The sequence below is a fragment of the Vombatus ursinus genome, unplaced genomic scaffold (assembly GCF_900497805.2).
Source record: "Vombatus ursinus unplaced genomic scaffold, bare-nosed wombat genome assembly UNPS02009173.1, whole genome shotgun sequence".
Lineage (NCBI taxonomy): Eukaryota > Metazoa > Chordata > Mammalia > Diprotodontia > Vombatidae > Vombatus > Vombatus ursinus.
In genome coordinates this window covers 9804861-9828115 of record NW_020948951.1, presented here as the reverse complement: position 1 = coordinate 9828115, position 23255 = coordinate 9804861, and the positions used below count along the sequence as shown (strand labels likewise).

Genomic DNA, 23255 nt, shown 5'->3' with positions numbered 1-23255 from the left:
TCTCCAGTCCCACTTGGGACAGCCACAGCTCCATCTTCTCTTGTTCCTCAAGTCCCCAACCTCATGAAATAATAGTGGAAATGGCCATAGGACCGTAGCTCTAGAGTCCAAATTCTTCACTTTACAGATGAAGAAACCGAGGCTCACAGAGGGGAAATGACTTGCTCAAGGTCATCCAGAAAGGAAAGGGCCAAGTTGGGATCTGAGCCCAGGTCCTTCTCGACTCCAAATCTAGTGCTCTTTCCGTACCATGCTCCCTTTCAGAAGACTGGAGTTCCAATCCAGATTCTGCTTTTTTTCACTCCATGTAAGACTCTGGGCAAGGCACATCCCCTCTTGCTTTCCTCATCTATAAAATGAGAAGGTTTGACTAGACTAGATCTCTAAGGTTTCTCCCAATGTCAGATTCTGCAATCCTTAAAAACCCAAGTTATTTGCAGCCAGTGTTGTGCTCCTGGAGGTGGCTCACATTGGCTTTTGAGAGCCAATTGTTAAATTTTCAGTGTGAGTATCAACACCTCAGAAATCAGTAAATACTACAAATTTGTTGTTTTGTTGATTGTCTAGACTTAATAAAGTGATGGAAAAATGTTAATAATGCAGATTAAGTATAAATATTGTTGTGTATACATCCCTCCCACCCCAAAAGCTGGTTGTTAAATGTTTACCAACACACCCCTGTCTGTAGCCAAACTCTTCCTCATCTTCATGGTCTTTATACATGCTAGTGGATAATGCTCAGAGACAGCTGGGATGCAGAAAGAGCCCTGACCTGATGCTCCATGTCCTGGTCTGTCCTCTGACACGCTATGTGTGCATGAACAAGGCTTCCTTTCTCTGGGCCTCAGACTTTTCAAAAGGCCCTTTCTAGCTCTGAGGGTCTGTGGTTCTGTGATTCACTGGGATGGCTCTCCGTCAGACTGCACATAGGCTCCAGGGTACAGGACTGAGGCTCTTTCCTCAGGATGGCAGTAGGTATGTGTGTTGGTGGAGGGGGAGGAATTCCAAAGAAAGACTCACCGATCTCACAGTTCTCCCCCGTGAAGCCTTGGTCACAGCTGCAGCCAAAGCTGGTATGATTGGCATGGCATGTGCCACCGTGAAGACAGGGGTTGTTTTCACAGGGGTTAGCTGGAGCTGTAAGACAGAAACTTGAGAGTGAGAGGGGTTGGGGGGGGGTACCTGCCTGCCCATCTCAGTCCAGCCCCAGTTCCAGCTTCTTGTCCAGGACGACCTCTTGGAACGTGCTGATGGTGGCGGGAGAGAGATGAGCCTTTCTCCTCTTCCCAATAAAACTGAACAATATGCTTTTTAAAGCCCCCACTATGTGCCAGGCACGGGGCTAGGTGTGGGGATACAACAAAGCAATTCCTGCCATTAAGGAGTTTACATTTTAGCAGACAGGAGTTTGGGCCAGGGTTAAGAAAGGATGTAATGGTGGTGGTGATTGTTGTTTTTCTTCTTTTAAATTTTCAATTAATAAGCATTTATTTTCTCTCTTTGTTTCTGTCTCTCTTTTTCTCCCTCTCTCACTTCCCCCACATTGAAAAGAAAAAGAAAACACTCATAACCCTTGCAAAGATCACAAACCCTTGTAACTCACATAGTTAAGCAAAATAAATTCTCTTAGAAGATTCCGAGCACACGCCGCTCTGAGATGAACTCTCCTTTCCAGAACAGCACCCTCATCCCTATTCCCCAACTCCCACCCCCTTTTCTGATTGGTACTCCCCTTTTCCTCTAAAGATAAACTTCCCAACTCTGTCTTGCTTGGATTCCAGGAAATAAAATTATCATCACCACCACCACCATCATAAATGACAACACAACTGTCATTTAAATGGCATTTTAAAGGTTTGCAAAGCCCTCTAAAGAAATTATCTCATTATAGCTTTCCTACTACCTATGATGAAGGGTACTGCAGTGATTATCATGCTCATTTTATAGATGGGGAAAATGGAGGCAGGCTTCAAAGTCAGATCTTCAAAGTCAGTACTATTTCTACTGTCTCATGCTGCTTCTCTTGGGAATGTTAATAGGGGTCATCTTTCTCTGCTTTTCTCAGTCCTCTCCCACCCCAGCCAGCCCTCAGGCGATCAGGCACCCTGTGCCCTGTTCTTTAGTATCCTTTTGAGAAAAGATAGTCAAAAACTATCATGACCCTGAAGTTAGCCTTGCAGGAAGAAACGTCCCTTCCTTTGGGATGACCGCTGAGATGTGTATGTGGCCACACTGGGTCTCTGTCTACACAAGCACAGGTCTGTAGCCAAGGGATTACGACTATCAATCATTCTGGATGGGACCAGGCCTCTCTCTGGGGGTTGGCTGAAGGAATCTGGAGTGACGACCCATCCTGGGTGAGGTGAATTTAGGGACAGCTGTCACAGGCAGTCTCATGGACACACACACAAACACAAACACATACACAGCCCCACTGTCAGCTGGGCACTTACACAATAACACCTAGTCCAGTGGGTCAGGAGGCCCTTAGAACGCAGAATGTTAGAGTTTAGAGGAACCTTCCAACACACCATGTTAGAGCTGTAAGGGGCCTGAGCAAAAAGAACATTGGAATTGGGGTCCTTTTCTCTCCCAGCTCTGTCTGAGGCAGTGACTAAACCTGGGAAAGTCTGGGTGATAGTGGAACGAGACAGGATTCCTAATCCAGCCCTCAATGGGTATTTTTGGCCTCCTGCCTTGATTTCTCTATTTTGCTTCTTGCCTCATCTTTCCCACACATCCGATCCTGTCGTCTCCCCTTCCCCATTGTTCACACTCTGCCCAGCACGGATGGACAGCTCCTCCCCCAAACCAATTCAGTGGCCTGCTCTCTCACTGCCCTCCCAATGCAGTGTCCTAATGCTGCTTCTCCTTCTGCAGGAGGCGTAGACCCCACAGATGCCTCAGCAGATGGCATGAGCCTGGGTATCAATTACTCCTCTAATTAGTTGACTGACTTTAAGCCATCTCTCCCCCGGGGGGATCGGCATCCTGGCCTGGCCCAAAGAGCATTGAGGCAGAAGGGAGGGAGGAGGAACCCAGCCCCCAACAGCTTAGTTTCTTCATATTAGGGAAACATATTTGTCTAGCACCTTGGGACTGAGTGGGGAAAAAGTTGAACTGAACACTCACAGAAAGAGGGTCTGAGATCTCTGTGGACCCCATAACCCCCTCCTGAGACAAGCTGGACTGAGTTTGTCCCCCTCCTCAGGGCAGGGCCAGGCTCTCCTGCTCTAGGGATAGAGGCGTGTGGGATATAAGGCAGAGTTGACTCTCCCTAGCACAGCGGGGCGGGCAGAGGTCCAGAAGGTTCTACAATTTGCCCAGGGCCCTTTCCTCTCTTAGAGGCTCAGCCAAGAACACACAAGCCCTATTTTTCTCCCCTCTCAGTTAGTTATGATGATAAAAGGGTGAAGACTGCAAAGGAAAGAGACTCCAAAGTTAGGCATGGCTCAGCCTGGTCCCTCTTATTCAGGCATTCAGAGGGACAGAATGATAGCTAGGAAGAGGCAGTAGGAGACCAAGAGCAGGTCCCCCAGTTTCTGTCTGCAGAGATATAGGGGCGACTATGGAGGTTCTTCCAGCTTTCCCTGATCCCCTGATTTGGGGGATGATGCTAGCTGGCATTTACGTGGCACTTTAAGCCTTGCAAAGCTCATCTCATGTGTTATCTCATTTGGTCCCCACAACAATCCTGGGAGTTAGGTGCTATTATTATAATACCCATTTTATAGAAGAGGTAACTGAGGCTGAGAGAGGTTAAGTGATTTGTATAGGGTCATACAGCTAGTAAGTGTCTGAGGCAGAATTAGAACTCGGGTCTTCCTGACTCCGAGTCCAGTGCTCTTTTCCCTAGAGTGCCACCCAGACGCCTGTGTTATTGTGAAAGTGCCTAGGTGACAGGGTGACAGGTATGAGCCGTGACTGTGAACAGGTAAAACTGGAGGTATGAGATTGAGAGTGTGTATGACTGATCCTTCAGGTGACTGTGTGACCATGTGTATCTGTGGCTCAAAGAACCCCGAAAGGGAATTTTACAAGGTTGCATGATAATCTAGTCCAACTCCTTTTCTCAAATGAGGGACCTGAGGCTCAGGAGGAGAAGACACTTGTTCAAGGTCACATAGGGAGGCAGTATTTAAACCCAGCTCCTCAGCCTCTAGATCCAGTACTTTTCCAAGATGCCATACTGTCATCCGTCTCTGGCCAAATATAACTCTAAGAATTCTTAACCTGGATTTTTCTTCAGCTTGGACCAGGAAAACAATATCTGTATTTCAATATGATTGGTTTCTTTATAATCTTTAGGATTTGGGTTTATGCGTTTAAAAACATGATTCTCAAATTGTTTACCATCTCAGAGAGGGGGGAGTGAGGGAGGGAAGGAGAACATTTGGAAATCAAAATTTTCAAAAAATGAATGTTAAAAATTGGCTTCACATGTAATTGGGGAAAAGGAAAATATTATTTAAACAAACCATGATTCTGAGAAGAAAGCCATAGGCTTCTCTAGACTGACTACCCTTGGGGTCCATGACACAGAAAAAGGTCAAGAGCTCCTACTCTAGGGACCCAGGCCTCTTGGAGCACAAGCAGGCTAGAGAAAATCGTGTTCAGAGGGCCTGGTGCTCACACACACTGCTGCCCAAATGTGTGTGTGGCCACGTCTGGTCTGCGTCTGGCAAGCATGGGCCCATGTGGGTGGCTCAAGGATCCGCCCTCTCTCACCTGCCCACGGAACTGCAGTGACTCAGGCGCTCTTTCCAGCACTGATTACTATTTTCAAATTCATTTGCATTTCTGCCAGGAGAGACTGTCTGCAGCTCCCGAAGTTTCTTCACACCCTTCCCCCATATTAAGTTTCCTTCCATCCCACCAGCGACGAGGCCAAGAGACTGCTTCTTCCTTCCTGCTCCACGACGGCTTAGCAGGGAGACCAGAAGCTTTAGAGTGATGCTGAGATCCTCTTTCTGCCCTGACATTCCATGTTCTATGTTCTAAGGGCCCTCCCAGCTCTGACATTCTCTGTTCTAAGGTCCCTCCCCACTGCCACATTCTATGTTTTCAGGTTCCTCCCAGCTTTGACATTCTATATGTTAATGACGTTTCCAGCTGTCACATTCTGTGTTCTAAGTTCCCTTCCAGCTCTGACATTCCGTGTTCTAGGGTACTTCCCAGCTCTGACATTCTGTGTTCTAAGTTCCCTCCCAGCTCTGACATTCTGTGTTTTCCTTGCTAAAGCTCATCCCTCTACCTGAGCCTTTGATTGGACTCCTTCCTACCTCCTCAAGGGCCTTGTTCCAGACATCAGCAGTTTTTGCTACAGTTGACCACTGCCTTCCACTGAATACACTCTCATCCCATGGCTTCAGACATACCACATTCTGCTTCTTCTCCTCCTACTTCTCTGTTTCCCAAAGATCTGTCCTGGGCCTCTTCTTTCTTTACTTTCTCCTTTGGCAATCTCATTCATTGCCATCGCTTGGACCACCACCTGTTTCCCAGATGACTTCCTAATCTCAGTCTTTCATCTCAGGTGAACTCCAGACACACATCTCCAACCACCTTCAAGAAGTGGTTACACAGATGTACTCCAGCGTGTCCCAAACTGAGATCACTACCTTTCTCCTTAGACTTGTTCCTCCTTCCAATCTGATAGTTTTTGTCAGTAGCACCCCTCCTCCATTCAAATAATCTCCTCTGTTTATAACTTTAGAGTTATCTTTATTCACTCCCCATCACCTTGGGCAAGCCACTTAACTTGCCTGGGCCTCAGTTTCCTCTTCTGTAAAATGAAGATGTTGGATTATATTACATCTAAATTCCCTTCCAGTTCAAAATCCGTGATCCATGATGTGCTTTCATGGTCCATCAGTTACTAAGCCATAAGATTTATTAAGAGCCTATGGTGGGGCAGCTGATGGCGTAGTGGGTAGAGTGAGATTCCTGGAGTCATGAGGACCTGAATTCAAATGTGACCTCAGACACTTACTTACTGGCTGTCTGACCCTGGGAAAGTCACTTAACCCTCCAAAACAACAACAGTAACAACAACAACAACAACAGAGCCTATGATTTTCAGGGCTCTATACTTGTCCTGGGAAAGATGCAAAATTTAGCTAAGATACAATACCTGCCTTTATGGAGAGTATGGGCTAGTAGAGAGTAAGACAGATAACTAGCTATATTCTAGCATAGGACTCATAAGTTCGTTGGAGAGTTACAAAACAAAACGTTTTGTGAAATTTGAAGAAGGGAGTTACTAACCAGGGAAAGCAGGGAAGACTTGTTGGAAGAGGTAGATTTTTGTGTTGGCTTTTAAAACAAAGTTGGGCAAAGTAGGGAAAAAGGGGCACTTGAAACCTGGGGAATAGACTGGGAAGAAAGAAGTATGGAAGTCTGGGAGTGCACGGCATGTTTTAGGGGTTTTATTTTTGGGAGAGGGAATGTCATAAACTTGTAACAGTTTGGCTGTAGCAAAGAGTGTGGAGGGGGATAATGCATGATAAGGCTGTTAAGATAATCCGCTTTCAGTTGAGGGGATGCCCATCAATTGGGGAATGGCTGAACAAGTTGTGGTATATGAATGTGATAGAATACTATTGTGCTATAAGACATGATGAGCAGGAAGATTTCACAGAAAAACTGTAAAGACTTACATGAACTGATGCTGAGTAAAGTGAGCAGAACCAGGAGAACATTGTACATTAAGAGCCACATTGTGCAATGACTGACTATGATAGACTTAGCCAGGGCTGCGGAACCTGTGGCTTCAAGGCCACATGTGACCTTCTAGGTCCTCAAGTGCGGCGCTTTGACTGAATCCAAACTTCACAGAAAGAATCCCCTTAATAAAAGGATTTGTTCTGTAAAATTTGGACTCAGTCAAAAGGCCACACCCAAGGACCTAGAAAGTCATGTGTGGCCTTGAGGCTGCAGGTTCCCCACTCGTGGTTTAGCTCTTCTCAGCAATACAACAATCCAATACAATTCTCAAAAGACTCATGATGGAAAATGCTATTCACATCCAGAGGAAGAGCTATGGAGTCTGAATGCAGATGGAAGCATTCTATTTTAACTTTTTTTTTTCTTTCTTGTGATTTTTTCTGATCCTTCTTTCACAACATGACTAATGTGGAAATATATTTAATATAATTGTACATGTATAATCTATATCAGATTGCTTGCTGTCTTGGGGAGGGGATGGGGAAGGAGAAAAATTTGGAAATTAAAATCTTATAAAAGTGAATGTTGAAAATTCTCTTTACACGTAATTGGAAAAAAATAGTGTTAATCAGGAAGGAAAAAAAGACCCCAAAAAAGATAATCCATTTTAGAGGATCTTGAATGCGAACAGTTTGACTTTTACTCAGAGGTAATAGGGAGCCACAGAAAATTTTTCAGTAGAGGAATGACGTAACTTGAATTATGCATTAAAACAAAATTCCTTACAGCAGGTTGAAGGATTACCTGCAGTGGGAAAAGGGTAGAGGTGTGAAAACTTTTATTAGGAGGCAATGAGGATGCACTGGGATGGCGGCTATGGGAATAGAAGAAAGAGAAGGAATGCAAGTGATGTTGAAGAGATGGGATTGACGGGACTTAGTAACCGATTAGATGCGAGAGGTAAGGCAAAGGGAAGTGTGAGGGATAGCCTCAAAATTAGGAATGCACAAGACCAAATGAATGGCAGTTTCACTGACAAAAGTAGTCAAGTTGGAGGAAGAGTGGGTTCAGGAGGAAAGGTGAAGAGTTCGGTTTTGGGCATGTTGAATTCGAGGTGCTGGTGAGACATCTGGGTGGAGATGTCCTCCACTGTTAGTGGAAAACGTGGGTCTGGAGCTCAGAAAAGAGGCTACAACGAGAGACATATTGTAGATCAGGGAGTCACCAGCAGAGAGGTAGTACTTGAAGATGTAGGAATGAAGGTGATTGCCAAGGGAGACTGTACAGGGGGAGGAAAAAAGAGAATCAAGGACAGAACTTTGGTGAATAGACACTTTAATGGGTCTGGGGAAAGGACAAAAAAAAAGAAAACAAAAACAACACACACACACAACAGAAATGAAGAGGTAGAGGATGGAGAGGCAGGAGGAGAACCAGGAGAGTGTGTGGCTTCTAACCGTAATTTTTTTGCAAACTGTTTCTTCTTTCACATCATGACTAATATGGAAATATGTTTTACATGATTACATACATAATAACCTATATCAAATTGCTTACTGTCTTATGGAGAGGGGGAGGGAGAATATTTGGAACTCAACATTTTATAAAAAATGAATGTTTAAAATTGTCTTTACATGTAATTGGAAAAAATGAAATATCATTAAAAAAAAGAAAGTGCTGCTTCTGAAGGCAAAGAAGAAGTGAATATTTAGTCAGAGGAGGTGCTCAAAAAAGTGTAAAAAAATTGCAGAATGATGAGGCTTGGAAAAAAGCCCATTGGATTTGATGATGATAAAGTCACCGGTGACTTTAGAGAGAGTCATGTTAGGGTTCTATCAAGATATTATAACTCATCTAGTACCTATCACAGGGCTCTGAACAGAGAAGTTGCTTAATGAATTAACTGAATGAATGATTTAAGGTCCCTTCTAGGTCTAATATTCAATTTTCTATGTTTTAAGGTGATTTACTGTTCTAACATTCAATGTTCCATGTTTTACAGTCCCTTCCAACTTTGCTGTTCTTTAATGCTATGATTTTGGGTCAGATTATGGCCTCCTCCCCAAACAATTCAATACCACTGGGACCATCTCCATCCTAATTTTCTTGCCTATGGTATGCATGAAACATTTGGCCCAGCTAGTTAGCAGGAGTCTTGGGCTGGGATTCTAGAGACCTAGGTCTCCAGACCCATTCACCCCAGGAGACTCAAGGAAGAGGGAGAAAGGAGGAGGCAGAAAGAGGAACTATCTGTCTACTGACCCCTAGGGAGGGTAGCATTCAGACATTGGCAGTGCTCTGACCTACCACTGAATGATTTATGCCCAGAGCTATTCTTAAGAGGAAAGTGTGACTGTCATCATTCTGCACAAGCCTGAAGCCAGAGAGATAAGGATTGATGTGTGTGTGTGTGTGTGTGTGTGTGAGTGTGTGTGTGAGTGTGTGTGTGTGTATGTGAATGTGTGAGTGTGTTGGGTGGGGGGAAAAGTGAAATTTGTTTCTGTTCATGGTAGCAGAGAACGTGCCTAGGAAAAAATGTGGTTGTCTGTAGTTTGAGGGAGAAACATGCCTCCATCACTAGTAAGCGCCTTGAGTGAGAGGGTGAGACAGCCCCTGCTCTCAGGGAGTCCCTGGTCTAAGGGGTCGGCCCAGGCCTTGCCCTCATGGAATCAGTTTAGAGAGACTACCTAAGATGCATGACCTCTGCTCCTGGGGAATCTCCACTCTGAAGGGGAGAAGGAGACAGGGGCCCTTGGGGGCTTCAGACTCAAAGTCTGAGCGCTAAGATAGCATTCCTGGAGGAATACCCATTTGGAAGGGAAGATACACAGGCCCAGCCCTGGGTGAGATTATGGACTGCCTCGGTGGCTGTCCCTTGCACCCCCTGTCAATCCTGAGTAGGGGGGGAGCTTGAAAGCTTGAAATAAGATTATATTGGAGGCTTTAATGATGATTAACTGAGCCTTCATTCTAGGTTGAGGGGGGTAGGCAGGGAAAGAACTTTACCATGCCCATCTAAGCTTACTGCCAAGACTCCCCTATGGTTGCCATGACAACGACAAGAGGCTGCCTGCCGGCTCAAGGAGAGTGGAGGGGTGGGCTAAGCTATGGTGTCCCAAACACAGGCCTGTGAGGTGAGCAGTGGTCAAAGCCCCTGGACTCTTGGCTGTGGGGCCCATCATCTGCGGGCTCTGGGTGCTGATGGTCTTGGTACTAGGAGATGGCCATCAGCCCTTCAGGGACAGGGAGAGGCGGAGCAGGGGTCACTATCTATCCCATTCTGGAAGTGTACTTTCCCAGGTGAAACTGAATGACTCCAGTAACTGCCAGTTTAGAGGAGGAAGTAGATGGGTGCATGTGGTGTTTGTGGGCAGAATGAGAACCAGTGGGAAGAGGGGCAGGGGAGGGTAACAGATAGAGATTCAGCTTCAGATTCATACAGACAAGAACTTTCTAACAAACAGAGCTGCTCAAGAATAGAATGTTCAGATCACCCGGCTCACATGAATTATTTCCCACACCACTGACAGAACTGGCAGATGTGACTGCTGAGCTGATGCCGGTGACCTTTGAAAGGTAGTGGAGGGGTGCCACAGCATTAAAGACAAGCAAACGTTTCAGTTTTCCAAAAGAGGAAGACAATACAGTCTTCAAACTATAGGCATGTCAATGAGGCATTTAACAAAGTCAGAAAAAGTTTTCAAATATCATCAATTATGCCTCAGATAAACTCCATTGGCACTGATACTACCAATGTGCTTTGGGGATGAGATGGAAAGATATAGACTAGGTGATTATACAGTTAGGGGGCCTTGGAGATGGACCCAAAAAACATTAATGGGTCGAAGTTAACTTGGAGGCAGGTCTCAAGTGGAGTGCCACAGGGACTGACTTCTGTGAAGGCATAGGATCACTGAGCGATAGATTTTGAGCTAGAGGAGGCTTTAGAGATCCTCTAGTCCAGCCATTTTACAAGTGAGGACTAGAGAAGAGAAGTTTAAGTGATTTGCTCAAGGTCATATTGGCTATCATAAACAGAGTGGTTAAGCTGGAAAGGAGAGCTAACCTAGTTAAAGACAGGCTTAAATAGAATCAAAACAAGATCGAAAAAGATCTGAAAAATCTCAAACCATGGGCATTGGTACCATAGTTGTCCAGGGGGAATTAAGCACAAGAATCGCCAGAGAGAATAACAAAGGACTGGGATTCTTGTTTCCAGCAAATATAGGGAGCAAGGAATATTTTACTATTAACTGCAGAGAGTGAATAATGTTTGTCTTTTTGCCAGAGTCAGGTTGTCAAGTCAATAAGCATTTATTAAGCACCTGCTAGGCATTGTGCTAAGCACTGGGGATACAAAGAAAAGCAAAAAAACAGCCCCTGATCTCAAGGAACTTGCAATTTAATGGGAGAAACAACATACAAGCAACTATGTGCAAACAAGATATATGTATATATATATATATATACACACACACATATATATACACACATATATATAAATAAATTATATATTTTATATATAAATTAGATAATTAGATAAATTATAGATAAACTCAGAGGGAAGGCATTAAAATTAAGAATTGGGAAAGGCTTCTTGTAGAAGATGGGACTTTAGTTGAGACTTGAAGGAAGTCAGGGGAGTCAGGAGAAGGAAATGAGAGGGAGAGCTTTTCAAGCATGGGAGACAGTCAGTGAAAATGCCTGGAGTAGGAAGATGGAATGTATTGTGTGAGAAGCAACAAGGAGGCCATTGTCATTGAATAGTAGAGTAGATGGAGAGGGGAGGGAATAAAGTGTAAGAAGACTGGAAAGGAGAAAGAAGCCAGGTCATGAGGGGATCTGAAGACCAGAGGATTTTATATTTGATCCTGAGTCAGTTAGGAACCACTGGAATTTATTAAACAGTGGACTGCCAGGGTCAGACTTGCACTTTAGGAAGATTAATTTAATATCTGAGTGGAGGATGGACTGGAGTCTGGAGGAGAAACGAGGCAGAGAGATGACCAGCAGAGAGATGACCAGATGAATTACTACATACTTCAGGGGTGAGGTGATGAGGATGTATACCAGGTTGGTGAAAGTGTCAGGGGAGAGAAGAGGACATACAGGAGAGATGTTATGAAGGTAGAAATCAACTGACTTGACAGTTGATTAGATGTGGGGATTAGAATGAAGCATTGAGGATGACACCCAGGTTGTAAGTCTAGATGACTGGAAGGATGATGATACCCTGGACAATAATAGGGCGCTTAAGAAGTGGGGAGGGTGTGGAGGAAAAAATAAAGGGTTCAGTTTGGGGAGCATCCAGTTCAATTTGTCTATTAGGTAATAAGATATTGGAAAATGGCAGTCAGGATAGAGGTTAGATAAAAGTGGACAAATAAATCTGAGAATCATCTGCATAGAGATGATAGTTGATACAATGGGAGCTGATGTGATCACCAAGTGAAACAGAAGAGAAGAGAGCCTTGGAGGACACCTATAGTTGGTAGGCATGACCTAGACCAGGGGTGGAGAACCTGCGGCCTCAAAGCCATATGTGACCCTCTAGATCTTCAAGTGTGACACTTTGACTTCACAGAACAAGTTTGGATTCAGTCAAAGGGCTGAAGTTGAGGACCAAGAGGGCCACATGTGGCCCCAAGGCTTCAGGTTCCCCATCCCTGACATAGACTAAGATCCAGCAAAGGAGACTGATAAGGAGTGGTCCAAGAGGTAAGAGGAGAACCAGGAGAAAACATTAACACAAAAACCTAGAGAGAAGAGAATATCAACATGAGATTATTGACAGTATCAAAGTCTGCAGACAGGTCAAGAAGAATGAGAAAAGGCCATTGGATTTAGCAATTAAAAAATCACCAGCAACTTTGGAAAGAAGAGTTTCAGTTGAATGATGAGGACAGAAGCCAGACTCCAGAAAGTTTAAGAAGAGAGTGAGTGAGAAGAAAGGAAATGGAGACACCTATCACAGACAGCCTTCCTGAGAAGTTTAGCCACAAAAGAGAGGAAAGATATAGGAAAATAGCTTAGCAGGGAAGGATCAAATGGGGGCTTCTTGAAAGTGAGGGATACGGGGGCAGCTTGGTGGCACAGTGGAAAGAGCACTGGCCCTGAAGTCAGGAGGACCTGAGTTCAAATCTGGCCTCAGACCAAACACTTGACACTTACTATCTATGTGACCCTGGGCAAGTCACTTAACCTCAATTGCCTAAAAATAAAAAAAAAATAAAAAAAAAGAAGATGGGGGATACATGAGTACATTTGTAGGCAGCAGGGAAGCAGCCAGAAGACAAGGAGAGATTGAAGATAAGTGAGAGAGTGGGAATGATATGGGGGATAATCTGTTGGAATGGCTCATTTGTTCATGTGGAGAGGTTTGCCTTGGCACGAAGAAGGACCACTTCATCATGTGAGACAGGTGAATGAGGAGATAATGATGGAAGATATTTAAGTGGTGGAAGATGAGGAAAGGAGAAGAGGAGATCTCCTAGAATGGCGTCATTTTTTTTTTCAGTGAAATACACAAGGATCTCACCTGAGTCAGGTGGGGTGGGTGAGGGAGAGTGATGGGAAGTTTGAGGAGGGATTAAAGGTTTGGAAAAGTGATGTAGGGAGTGGGATAGTGAGACAATCAGGGTGCTATCAAAGGATTGCCTGGCCCTAGTGGAGGCCCAGTCAGCATGGTTTTGTGATTCTTTTTCCCCTTTGTTCAGCAACTGATAAGTTAGAGTGATGGTGGGAGTAATAAATGGCTGAGGCTTGGCACAGCAAGGTCAACAGTGAGATAAGAGGGCAAAGTACTCAAGAGAAGACAGTGTAGAGTTGAACTAGTTCACTGATGGGTCAAGATAGGGAATAGAGGAGAGATAGTACAGGGGTGATGGTCTGAGAAAGACCTGAGGGGTGAAGGGATCGGAGGTCATAGTAAGGACAACAAACAGGGTTTGGGGTTACAAGACCAAGGAAGGGGTGCAATAACAACAGACTGTGATAAAGTAAGGGTTATTTCAGAGTTCATTAGCATAAAAGACAAATAATTGTTATCTATGCTCAAAGTGTAGCTTGGTCTTCATCTTGAAAGAGAATGTAAAGGGGGGTTGGCAAATGCTTCTCTGATCTTCAGGTTGTCGGGAAGAGAATGAAGGGTTTCTATAAAAACCAGAAGAAGGATTTCAACACAAAAGCAAAGAACAAAGATGACATGGAGAGGGGAATCCTGATTGGTGTCAATAGATGAGAGGATGGAAGAATGTGATGCAGAAAAGAAAAGGAAGAGTGACCACAGAAAGTAATAGATATGAGGCTCTTCCCAAAGAAGAGGGAAGTGGCCCCTATGAGATACTCACCCTCCAAGGAATCATTATGTGGAGCCCCCAGTGAGAGATCTGCCAGTAAGGATCAGAAGATAAACAGAATAGTAGTAGGGGCTGGTGACTCCCAGCTGAGGGACATAGGATCATAGATTTGGAGCTAGAAGGGACCTCATTTTACAAATGAGGAAATGGAGACTAAGGGAGGTTAAGTGACTTGCTTACAGTCATACATGTAGTAAGTGGCTGAATAAGGACATGAACCCAGATCTTCTGACTTCAAATATGACATCCTCTGGCACCCAGTAAGTGCTTAGCAAATAACGAAGACTTTCTCAATACCTGTCAGACCTCCTGAATGCTACTTTATTTTGGTGATTGACACAGGTACAATGATCCTACCAGAAGATATCCTAGAAAGCATTGCTAGGGATCATGTGATATAAAGGGTGTTTACCTTACTGGTCCTAATCAAAGGCAAGGACTTCAGAAAAGAAAGGCAGATTTGGAAAGTAAACAGCCAGTTAAGAAGATGCCATCTAAGGACAAGATTTGGATTTCTGGACCACAGCTTACAATTTAGAAATAAGAAGCTCCTGATCAGAAGCAAGTGCTTTAACAAGGGCTGGTAAGAGTGCATTTGCCTGATGTCTTGCAAATCTGATCAAAAGGACTTTAAACTGAAAAGGAGGGGGGAGGGATGATACCATAATGAGGAAGAAAAGCAAGAGAGCTGCTCAGACATCTATAGGAGATAACATATAAGAAAAGAGCTAGCAATAAAAACCATAGCCTCAGATGTCCATATTCAAAATACAAAGTGTTTTTTAAAAAGTAAGATAAACTAGAGGTCCTGATATAAAGGGAAAAATTTGACCTCAAAGTTATCACTGAGACTTGGTAGTATGAGAACCATGTCTGAAATAGAGCTCTGGAAGGGGATATGTTATTGAAAAGGAACAGAATAGATAACAGGAATGGTTCAATAATACTATACATTAAGAAGATGCCATATATTTGTGTAGGGAAATCTACGAGGTAGAATGGGCAAGCAAGCATGGGGCAGAGCATCTGAGGGAACAGCAACAGAAGAGACAGTGTTGTGGGGCCAGAAAAAGGAAAGAGATGAAACATCAGAAAACAGATCACAAATCTGGGACAGTGGCACAAAACTTGGTTATCAATCATCCAAACATCTGCTTGAGTTCTCTTTCTGCCTAAAGCACAGCAGCTATTAAATTCTTGGCTTGCCATAATGCTAATTTCATCCTTCAAAAGATGTAGGAGCTAAGAGGAAGATGTTCTATTCAGGATCTAATCTTCTATAATCAGGAGGAACCAGGTGCTGAAGTAGCAAAGAGGGGAGCCTTGGAGGAGAGGGACCACTGAATCTTAGCATCTTATGATAGAGAAGGAAAGGAAAGCTGAGCATAGTTTGATAATCACCCTGGGAACACCCTCAAAGGGTTCAAAGAGAGTCAGAATGCCATGGACTGAAATCCTACAGGAAAAGTCATTGCAGGAGGGATGAGAAACTTAAGAACGAATTTCTGAAGATACAAAGAGAAACCATTCCGAGGAGACAAAAAAAAAAAAAAAAAAGAAGACCAGTGTGGGTACACAAGAAACTCACTGACCTACTTCGATTGTTAAAATACACACCAAGAGGATGAGGACAAGGATAGGTAACAGAGGATGAATACTAAATTGTGTCTCAGTTCTTGTAAGACCACTGTCAGGGGTGCTAACGCCAAGAATGAGCTGAAGCTGGTGGGAAAAGTAAAGACATTTAACAGGGTTGGAGGGCTTTTTTTTTTCTATATTGGGGATAAAGGAGATCAAAGAAAAGATGTGACCATTGTTCAAAGGAGAAAGGGTGATAACAATAGATTATAGTGAGAAGGCAGAGCTGCCCAATTCTTATTTGACTTCTGTTTGCTCTGCTTAGGAGAATGTTCTTTGGACTAGAAAGGGCAGAAGAAAAATGACTAATGTGGAGTTAATCCTCAAGATAACTAAAGAGATAGTGGGATTATAGATTAAGAACTAAAAGGGATCTTAGAGGTCATATAGTCCAACCCTCTCACTTTACAGAGGAGGAAACTGAGGCCCAGACAGGCTGAAACTGGCTCAAGAACACACAGATAGCAAATGCCCAAATTTGACCTCAGGTCCTCTGACTTCCAAATCCAGGTCTTTTTCCACTCCATCAGACTCCTATGTCGGCTAGCTGCCCTTGAAAAGTCCAACCCCTCAGGCTTTGACAAATGAAGTACAGCCCACAGCACAGAGAGAACTAGAGGGTGTGATTGCTGAGTCACTGTCAGTAATTTATGAAAAATCTTAGAGAGCAGAAGAGGACTGGACAAGGACAAAGGTTGTCCTGATTTATGAAACTAGGGAGAGCAGGATCTAAAAACTGCTGGCAGGGTGAGCTTGACTACTCTGACTTATAAATTCCAGAGCATATTATTAAAGGTATGAAGAGTGATCAACTTGAAAAGGACATGGTCATCACTGAGTCAAAAGAATTTCATTGAGAACAGGTCCTGTCAGGTTAGCCTTATTCTCTTTTAAAATTTTTCCCTAGTTACCATATCAGTAACCCCCTACTCAGTAAACTTCAGTGACTCCCTATCACCTCCAGGATCAAATATAAAATCACCTGTTCATTGTTCAAAACCCTTTAGAACCTGGTCCCCTTCTACCTTTCCAATTTTTTTGTTTTTAGGCAATTGGGGTTAAGTGACTTGCCCAGGGTCACACAGCCAGTAAGTGTAAAGTGTTTGGTCTGAGGCCGGATTTGAACTCAACCAATTTTCTTACACCTTGTTCTCCTCCTTGTATTCTTCAGTCCAGTAACACTGGCCTCCTGGCTTTTCCTCACACAAGACGCTCCATCTCCAGACTTCTGAGTATTTCCATTGGTTGTCCCTTATGTCGAGTCCTTTCCCTCCTCCTCTCCATCTCCTGACTTTCCTGGCTTCCTTCAAGTCCCAGCTAAAATCCCATGTTCTATAAGAAGCCTATCCTGATTCCCCCTAATGCAAGTGCTCTGTTGATTATCTCCAGTACAAACATAGCTTGTTTGTACATAGTTGTTTTCATGTTGTTTCCCCCTTTAGACTAATGAGCTGCTTGACAGCAGGGATTGGTTTGTTTGCCTTTCTTTGTATTTCCAACGCTTAGCCCAACGCCTGGTGTGTATACAGTAGCTGCTTAATGAATGCCTTTTGATCAGGGAAATGCTGTCAATACCTGTATTTTAGTAAAGCATTTGATGAAGTCTCTCACATGGACAAGATAGAGACATATAAGATAGAGAATAGTGTAGTCACATGGATATGTTGCTGAATGAAGGTGGAGGAAATCATGAAACCATGTTGACTGGGTCCACTACAACTTGATGTTGCGTCATCTAAACTGGGCCCTCACCATTGCAAGGCAATCCTTTTATACTTTCCTGATTAATTCACTATGCCATTTACCACAGGGCTCTTCCAAACTCTCTTCTTAATCCTGTTCAAAACTCCCTTGGCTTTTTTCTTTCCACCCTCTTAACTGAAAATTTTGCCTCATGTTTTGCTGGGAAAAAAAAGAAGCCATTTGCTGAGATCTCCCTCTTTTCCCCTTCTCTTCAATTCACATTATCCAGATGCCCTCTGCCACTATCTCCTGGTCACCCCTGTCTCACTCCTGAAGATGATTCTCATATCTATTTATCCAGCCCTAATCTCTGCTGACCTTCAGTATCACACTTCTAACTATCTACTGGACATCTCAAACTAGATGTCCAATAGACACCTTAAACTCAACATGTTCAAAACTGAATTTCTTATCTTTTCCCCTAAACCTTCCCCCTATCACTGCTGAGGGCATCACCATTCTCTCGGTTACCCAGGTCACATTCTGATCTATAAAATAGAGAAACTTCCAGTTTGGCCATATGTATTTTTCCTTGGTTATACTGCATCTGGAATATTCTGTGCAGTTCTAGGTACCTCTTTTAGGATGGATACTAAAAAAGGGGAGACCATCCATAGGAAAGCCACCAGCATTGTAAAGAAACTGGAGACCAGTCCGTATATTGATGACCTCTAAGTGCCCTTTTAGCCTTGGGATTCTGGGATTCCAAATGGATTGCCTTTATGAGATGCTGAGCTACTTGTAACTGGAACTTGGATGTCAGAGATACTGTGTAGAGAATTCCTGTGCTGAGGAGGTGGTGAGGCTAGATCCCCTCCGAGGTCCCTTTCAGTTCTGAGATTTAGTTTCCTATAAAAATGAACCCCTTGATATGGTGGGAGTGACCCCCCTCTGCTTGGATGCTGCCAATCTTCCATCCAATAGTCAGTGTGATGGCAAAGGTCCTCAGGAACTCTAAGCTTTAGAGATCTCTGATTTTCTCCCCAAAATTAAAACATCTGAACCATAAAACAAGGGAAGTAAGGCTCAGGCAGGGGAAATAACATGTGGAAGGTCACGTAGTGAGGAAAGGACTGGAAGTGGGGCTGCAGAGGCAGAGCCAAGATGGCAAGGCGGCAGGAATAAGTACATTGAGGAACTCCTCCCAAAAAAATTCTGCCAAACAGATCTAGAAAACACATCAGACTGAATCCTGTCTAGGAAACCCAAGAAAGAAATCACAATGAGTCATTTTTCTAGTCCAGATTGGCAGAGAGATAGATAGATAGAAAAGACTGTGGACAATGGGGTCAGGGTCTGGCTGGGAGCGCAAACCTACGTGAAACATCCCAGTGCCCAAGGGCTCAAGGAGGACAGAAACTGTGTGCTCAAGCAAGACAAGGTCCCAAATCTTGTGCCTTGACCTCGTGCAAGGTACAGGGTAGGTGCCAATTGGCGGCTTTGGTACTCACTACCTAGTTCCAGCTCACAGATCCAAGGCATGCTAAGGAAGGACCACGTGCACAGGGATGGTGCTCCAGGGTAATCAGCTGTTGCAAGTCCCTATGTTGTATATTGAGTGAGAAGAGAGTTCATAAGCAAACAGCAGCTGTGTGGCTTGGAGCCTGGGAGCAGAGTTGGGTTTCAGATCCAACCTTTAGCCCAGTTTGAAGCCTATAGAGGAATAACCAAGGAAGGAATCCAAAACCAAAGGGAAGACTAGTTCTGTCACTATGAACCAGCAGAGCTTTCCAGCTGGCTGATTGATAGTGGCTGAATTTAACAGCAGTCTACTGCAACTCCAGAGGGGGCAAGCCCACAAGCTTGTTGCTCAACCCAAGTCCAGGTTGGCAACTTGCAAAGTTCAGACCAAGGAGACAGTGATCAAACTTGCCCTGGATCAGACAAATGGGAGAACTGAACATTTCCAGATCTCCAGCCTGAGCTGTCCCTGAGATCCTGGAATGACATAATGCTCAACACTCCAAGAAAACAGCAGTAGGACCAACCCAGATATTCCCTCCAAAAGTGAGCAGAGCCTTGAAAAAGTCAGGAAGCAGGCTGAATGACTGAGCAAACAAAAAAAGAATCCCATCATAAAAAAGCTATTATGGTGACAGGGATGTTCAAGACATAAACCCAGAAGAGAATGACTCCAAAATATCTACAAGCAAAGCCTCAAAGAAAATCACAGCTTGGGCACAAATTCAACTAGAATTCCTGGAAGAGATGAAGCAAGAGGTTTTTTTTTAAAGAGTTTAAAATATTTTTTATAAATGAAATGGGAGTGCTAGAAGAAAAAAATAGAAAAGAAATAAGAGATGGAAGAAAGAATTGGAAAGGGAATTAGCAACTTGGCACAAGAGGTTCAAAACCTTGCCCAAGCAACAAACTCTCTAAAAATTAGAATGGACCAAATAGAAAGAAGGCAGATTTTTGCTGATTAGAAGAAATTAATGAAAAAAAAACAACAACTAGAAAAAACCCCAGGGCTAAAACTCAAATCTTCTGATTCCTAGCCCTTGGCTTGAGGAGCTCTTCCCAGTAGCAGTGACTACAGAGAGGCAATATATCAGGACCCAATACCTCTTTTAGGTTGTGTTCTGCCCATTGCTAGGCAAGCTTATCAATTAGTTCGTCATGGAATCTAACCTCACCAGCTGTAAAACACAAACCTATTTGTGATAAGGCCAACATGTGGGACTCTAGTTCTATTCATGGCTTCAGTCTTTGGTCTTTGATGGTCCAGGATGAGAGAGAACCTGAGAGAGGGTGGCCTGTAGTCCTAAAGATGAACATCATGAATAATGACATCTTGGTGGGAGTACTAAAAGAGCTTAGGGTTCTGGGGCTTAGAGGGTGAGATCACTGGCTAGAACCCTAGAGCCTACTCAGAATCCAACTCAATTCTTGATTGACAAAGCTCATACACCCATATCAGTACCTTTTTTTTTTTTTTTTTAGTGAGGCAATCGGGGTTAAGTGACTTGCCCAAGGTCACACAGCTAGTAAGTGTCAAGTGTTTGGTCTGAGGCCAGATTTGAACTCAGGTCCTCCTGACTTCAGCACCAGTGCTCTATCCACTGCACCACCTAGCTGCCCCCCATATCAGTACTTTAAGGACCTATGGTCATATCAGTGTAGATAGTCTCTCTACCAGGACTGGGCCAAAACTCCTCCATGCTTTAGTAGATGATTTCATGAGCTTATGTAGCTAAAAAGATGCCATTACCTGGCGTTCACCTTTCTGGTGGTGAACCTCTCTGAACTTAGCTAGGGGCTGTTTCTTGGACATAGCACATACCATACATTACTCAAAACTTAGTGTGGCATGGTGGGTAGAGAACCAGCCATGAAGACAGGAAGACATAGGATGAAGGCCTGACCCTGTGGAACTGGTTGTGTTCAGTCATTTCAGCTGTATCCAACTTTTTGTGACCGCATTTGGTGTTCTCTTGGCAAACATACTGTAGGGGTTTGCCACTTCCTTCTCCAGCTCATTTTATAGATGAGGAAACTGATACAAAAGTTAAGTGACTTGCCCAGGGTCACCCAACTAGTAAGTGTCTGAGGCCAGATTTGAACTCAGGAAGATGAGTCTTCCTAACTTCAGGCCTGGCACTACATCCACTGCAGTGCCACCTAACTGCCCTCTGTGAAACTGGGCAAGTCACTTAGCCTCTGTTCTAGGCACCCCTCTAAGATTAAATTGCAGAAAAGGTGCCAACCTGGATTGGTTGAGAGAGTTTTCTAACCAGGCAGTTCTCTGTGTCAATGAAGTGAGAGGTCCAGTCCCTGCTCTCAATCAGGGTTTATACTCTGCTGGCCTAGCCTTTGAGAGCCTAGAGTCACTTCCATGTTGTGATAGGTAATTGGAAGCTAATGTAGTGGAAGGTTAACAGTGATTGACATTCATATGGCTTTTTCTGGTTACAAAGTGCTTCTGTAGCTGTAGCATGAACAAATCAGAAATACCAGTAATTCAGAAAATGCGCCTTGCTAGAGCTGGGCGAAAGAGGCCCAGAGGATGATGGGCTATGACCAAACACTGGCCACAGATGGGCTCCTCCCCCTTGTATGGCCGGGCCTGGTCATACGGAGTTTGCTGCCTGCCTCTGGGGAGGATCACCCTTGTTTCTGCCTCTGGTTTGGTACTTACCTTCTTCAGTGCTCTGGTTGTTCTCCCCAGCCCATGATCCACTTTCCAATTCTCCCATCATCGATAACTCTTCTCCACTCCCAGCGTCGCCAAGAGGCTGAGTCCCTGCATCCAAAGCAGTGCTTGGTCCAGCCTCCTGGGAGTCAGGAATCTCTAGGACCTGAAGGCTGTGCCTTTGTATGTGAAGGGTAGTATCTCTGGTTGGCTCTCTGTCTTCCAGTAGGCCAGGCAGGAAGGGAACCCGGGTGTGGGAGGCCTCCCACAAAGCCCCCTTTTGCCCCTCTCCAGAGGTGTCATCTCCCTCCAGCTCTGGAGTGGCAGGGGTGGCCCAATCTTTCTTGGCCAGGGTTGAGGCTCCTGGAGTCCAGGGCACAAAGACTACCTTTCCCAAGGGGCTGCCTTCCTGGGGGGAGTCTGGGCTGGCTGGATCCATGGCAGTGTAGGGCAGCTCAAGGGACTGGCCAGCTTCAGAAGCTGGCTGGGGTGAGGAGGTTGTTAGCTTAGACTTCTCTTGAGACTTAGGCTCACTGGTGCTGGCCCATTCTTCAGGGTCAGGCCTGGGCTGTAGGCCCTGGCTTCCTAGGACTAGAGCAGGAGAAGGAATGGATGTATAGAAACCAAACGTCTCCATTCCTTTAGACTCCTCCCACGTCTCAAGTTCGGCAGTTGGGTCCTGATGCAACAACAGACCAGATCCTAGACTTGGGGAGGGGGTGTCTTCTCCATTTGGTGAGGTGGTCCCTAGCCCCAAGGTCTCACGGGGTCCAGTATATTCAGTTGGGCTAACTTCCTGGCCTTGCTCAAGCTGCTGACTGTCCCACCCTAGAGTCAGGGACCAGGAATCAGCCTCTAAACCTCCTTTTTCCTGAGGCCTGGGGCTAGGGAATGTGGATGGTGCAGGTATCTCAGTCCCATTTATCTCTGGTTTAATCTCAGTCTCTCCTGAGATGTCTCTCCTTTCAATTGGACAGTCAGTGTAGGGGGAAAAAGGACTGTTGGGGACTTCTGGGGCAGCTGTGGTTCCACCATACAGAGACAGACCCATGTCATCTCTGACACTGACAGGGAGATAAGTGTCCAGGGTTGGTGTGGGCAGAGACATTAAGGGTGGCTTGGGGGCCCGAAGCATGGCCAGGACAGGCATGTCCCTACCACCATGGGTCTCCCCTGAAGAGTCCTCAGGGTCTCCTGGCTCCATGCTCAGGTGGGGATCTTTGTTGGGGCCTGAGCTTCCCTGTCCAGGGTCCTGGGAGCCATCCTGACTCCCAGGATAGGCATCTTCTTTTTTCTCAGGGGCTGGTGATGACACAGAGTTGGGACTCAGTGGGCTTCCCTCACTCTGGATTCCTGAAGAGCCTACAATGAAAATACCACGTAGCAAGTTAGAGGCAGAGACGCCCAACTGGGCAAAGCTTGGGGGTGTCAGTCACGGGGACCCTACCACAAGGGAGCTGTTTTCTTCTCGGCCAGTCCCTTCCTAGGCTGCCTCAGTCATATTCCTGGGAGCTCTGTCTCTTTTTAAGTCCAGCTAAGATCTGGGGACAGGGTACTCTCACGGTTCAGACCACAGGGCATAGTGGAAGAAATCCTGGTGCTTCTGTGTTATGTATCTCTGGGCAAGTCATTTTGTCTCTCTCAGTCTCAGGTTCCTCATTTGTAAAATGGCGACAATAACACTTTGCACTACCTCAGTCGGGCTTGGGGCCTTTATT

The 23255-nt window shown here is 44.8% G+C and overlaps 1 protein-coding gene across 1 annotated transcript in view; it reads right to left on the bottom strand.

The window, feature by feature from the left end:
* The window catches only part of NCAN (neurocan), a 52249-nt gene that overhangs the window by 12512 nt on the left and 16482 nt on the right, over positions 1-23255 (bottom strand). Inside the window, exons 7-8 of the mRNA XM_027851361.1 lie at positions 21544-22899; positions 1021-1137 (exon numbers count right to left, since the gene is read on the bottom strand). Of these exons, the coding sequence (XP_027707162.1) occupies positions 1021-1137; positions 21544-22899 (1473 nt within the window). The remainder of the gene's footprint in view (positions 1-1020; positions 1138-21543; positions 22900-23255) is intronic.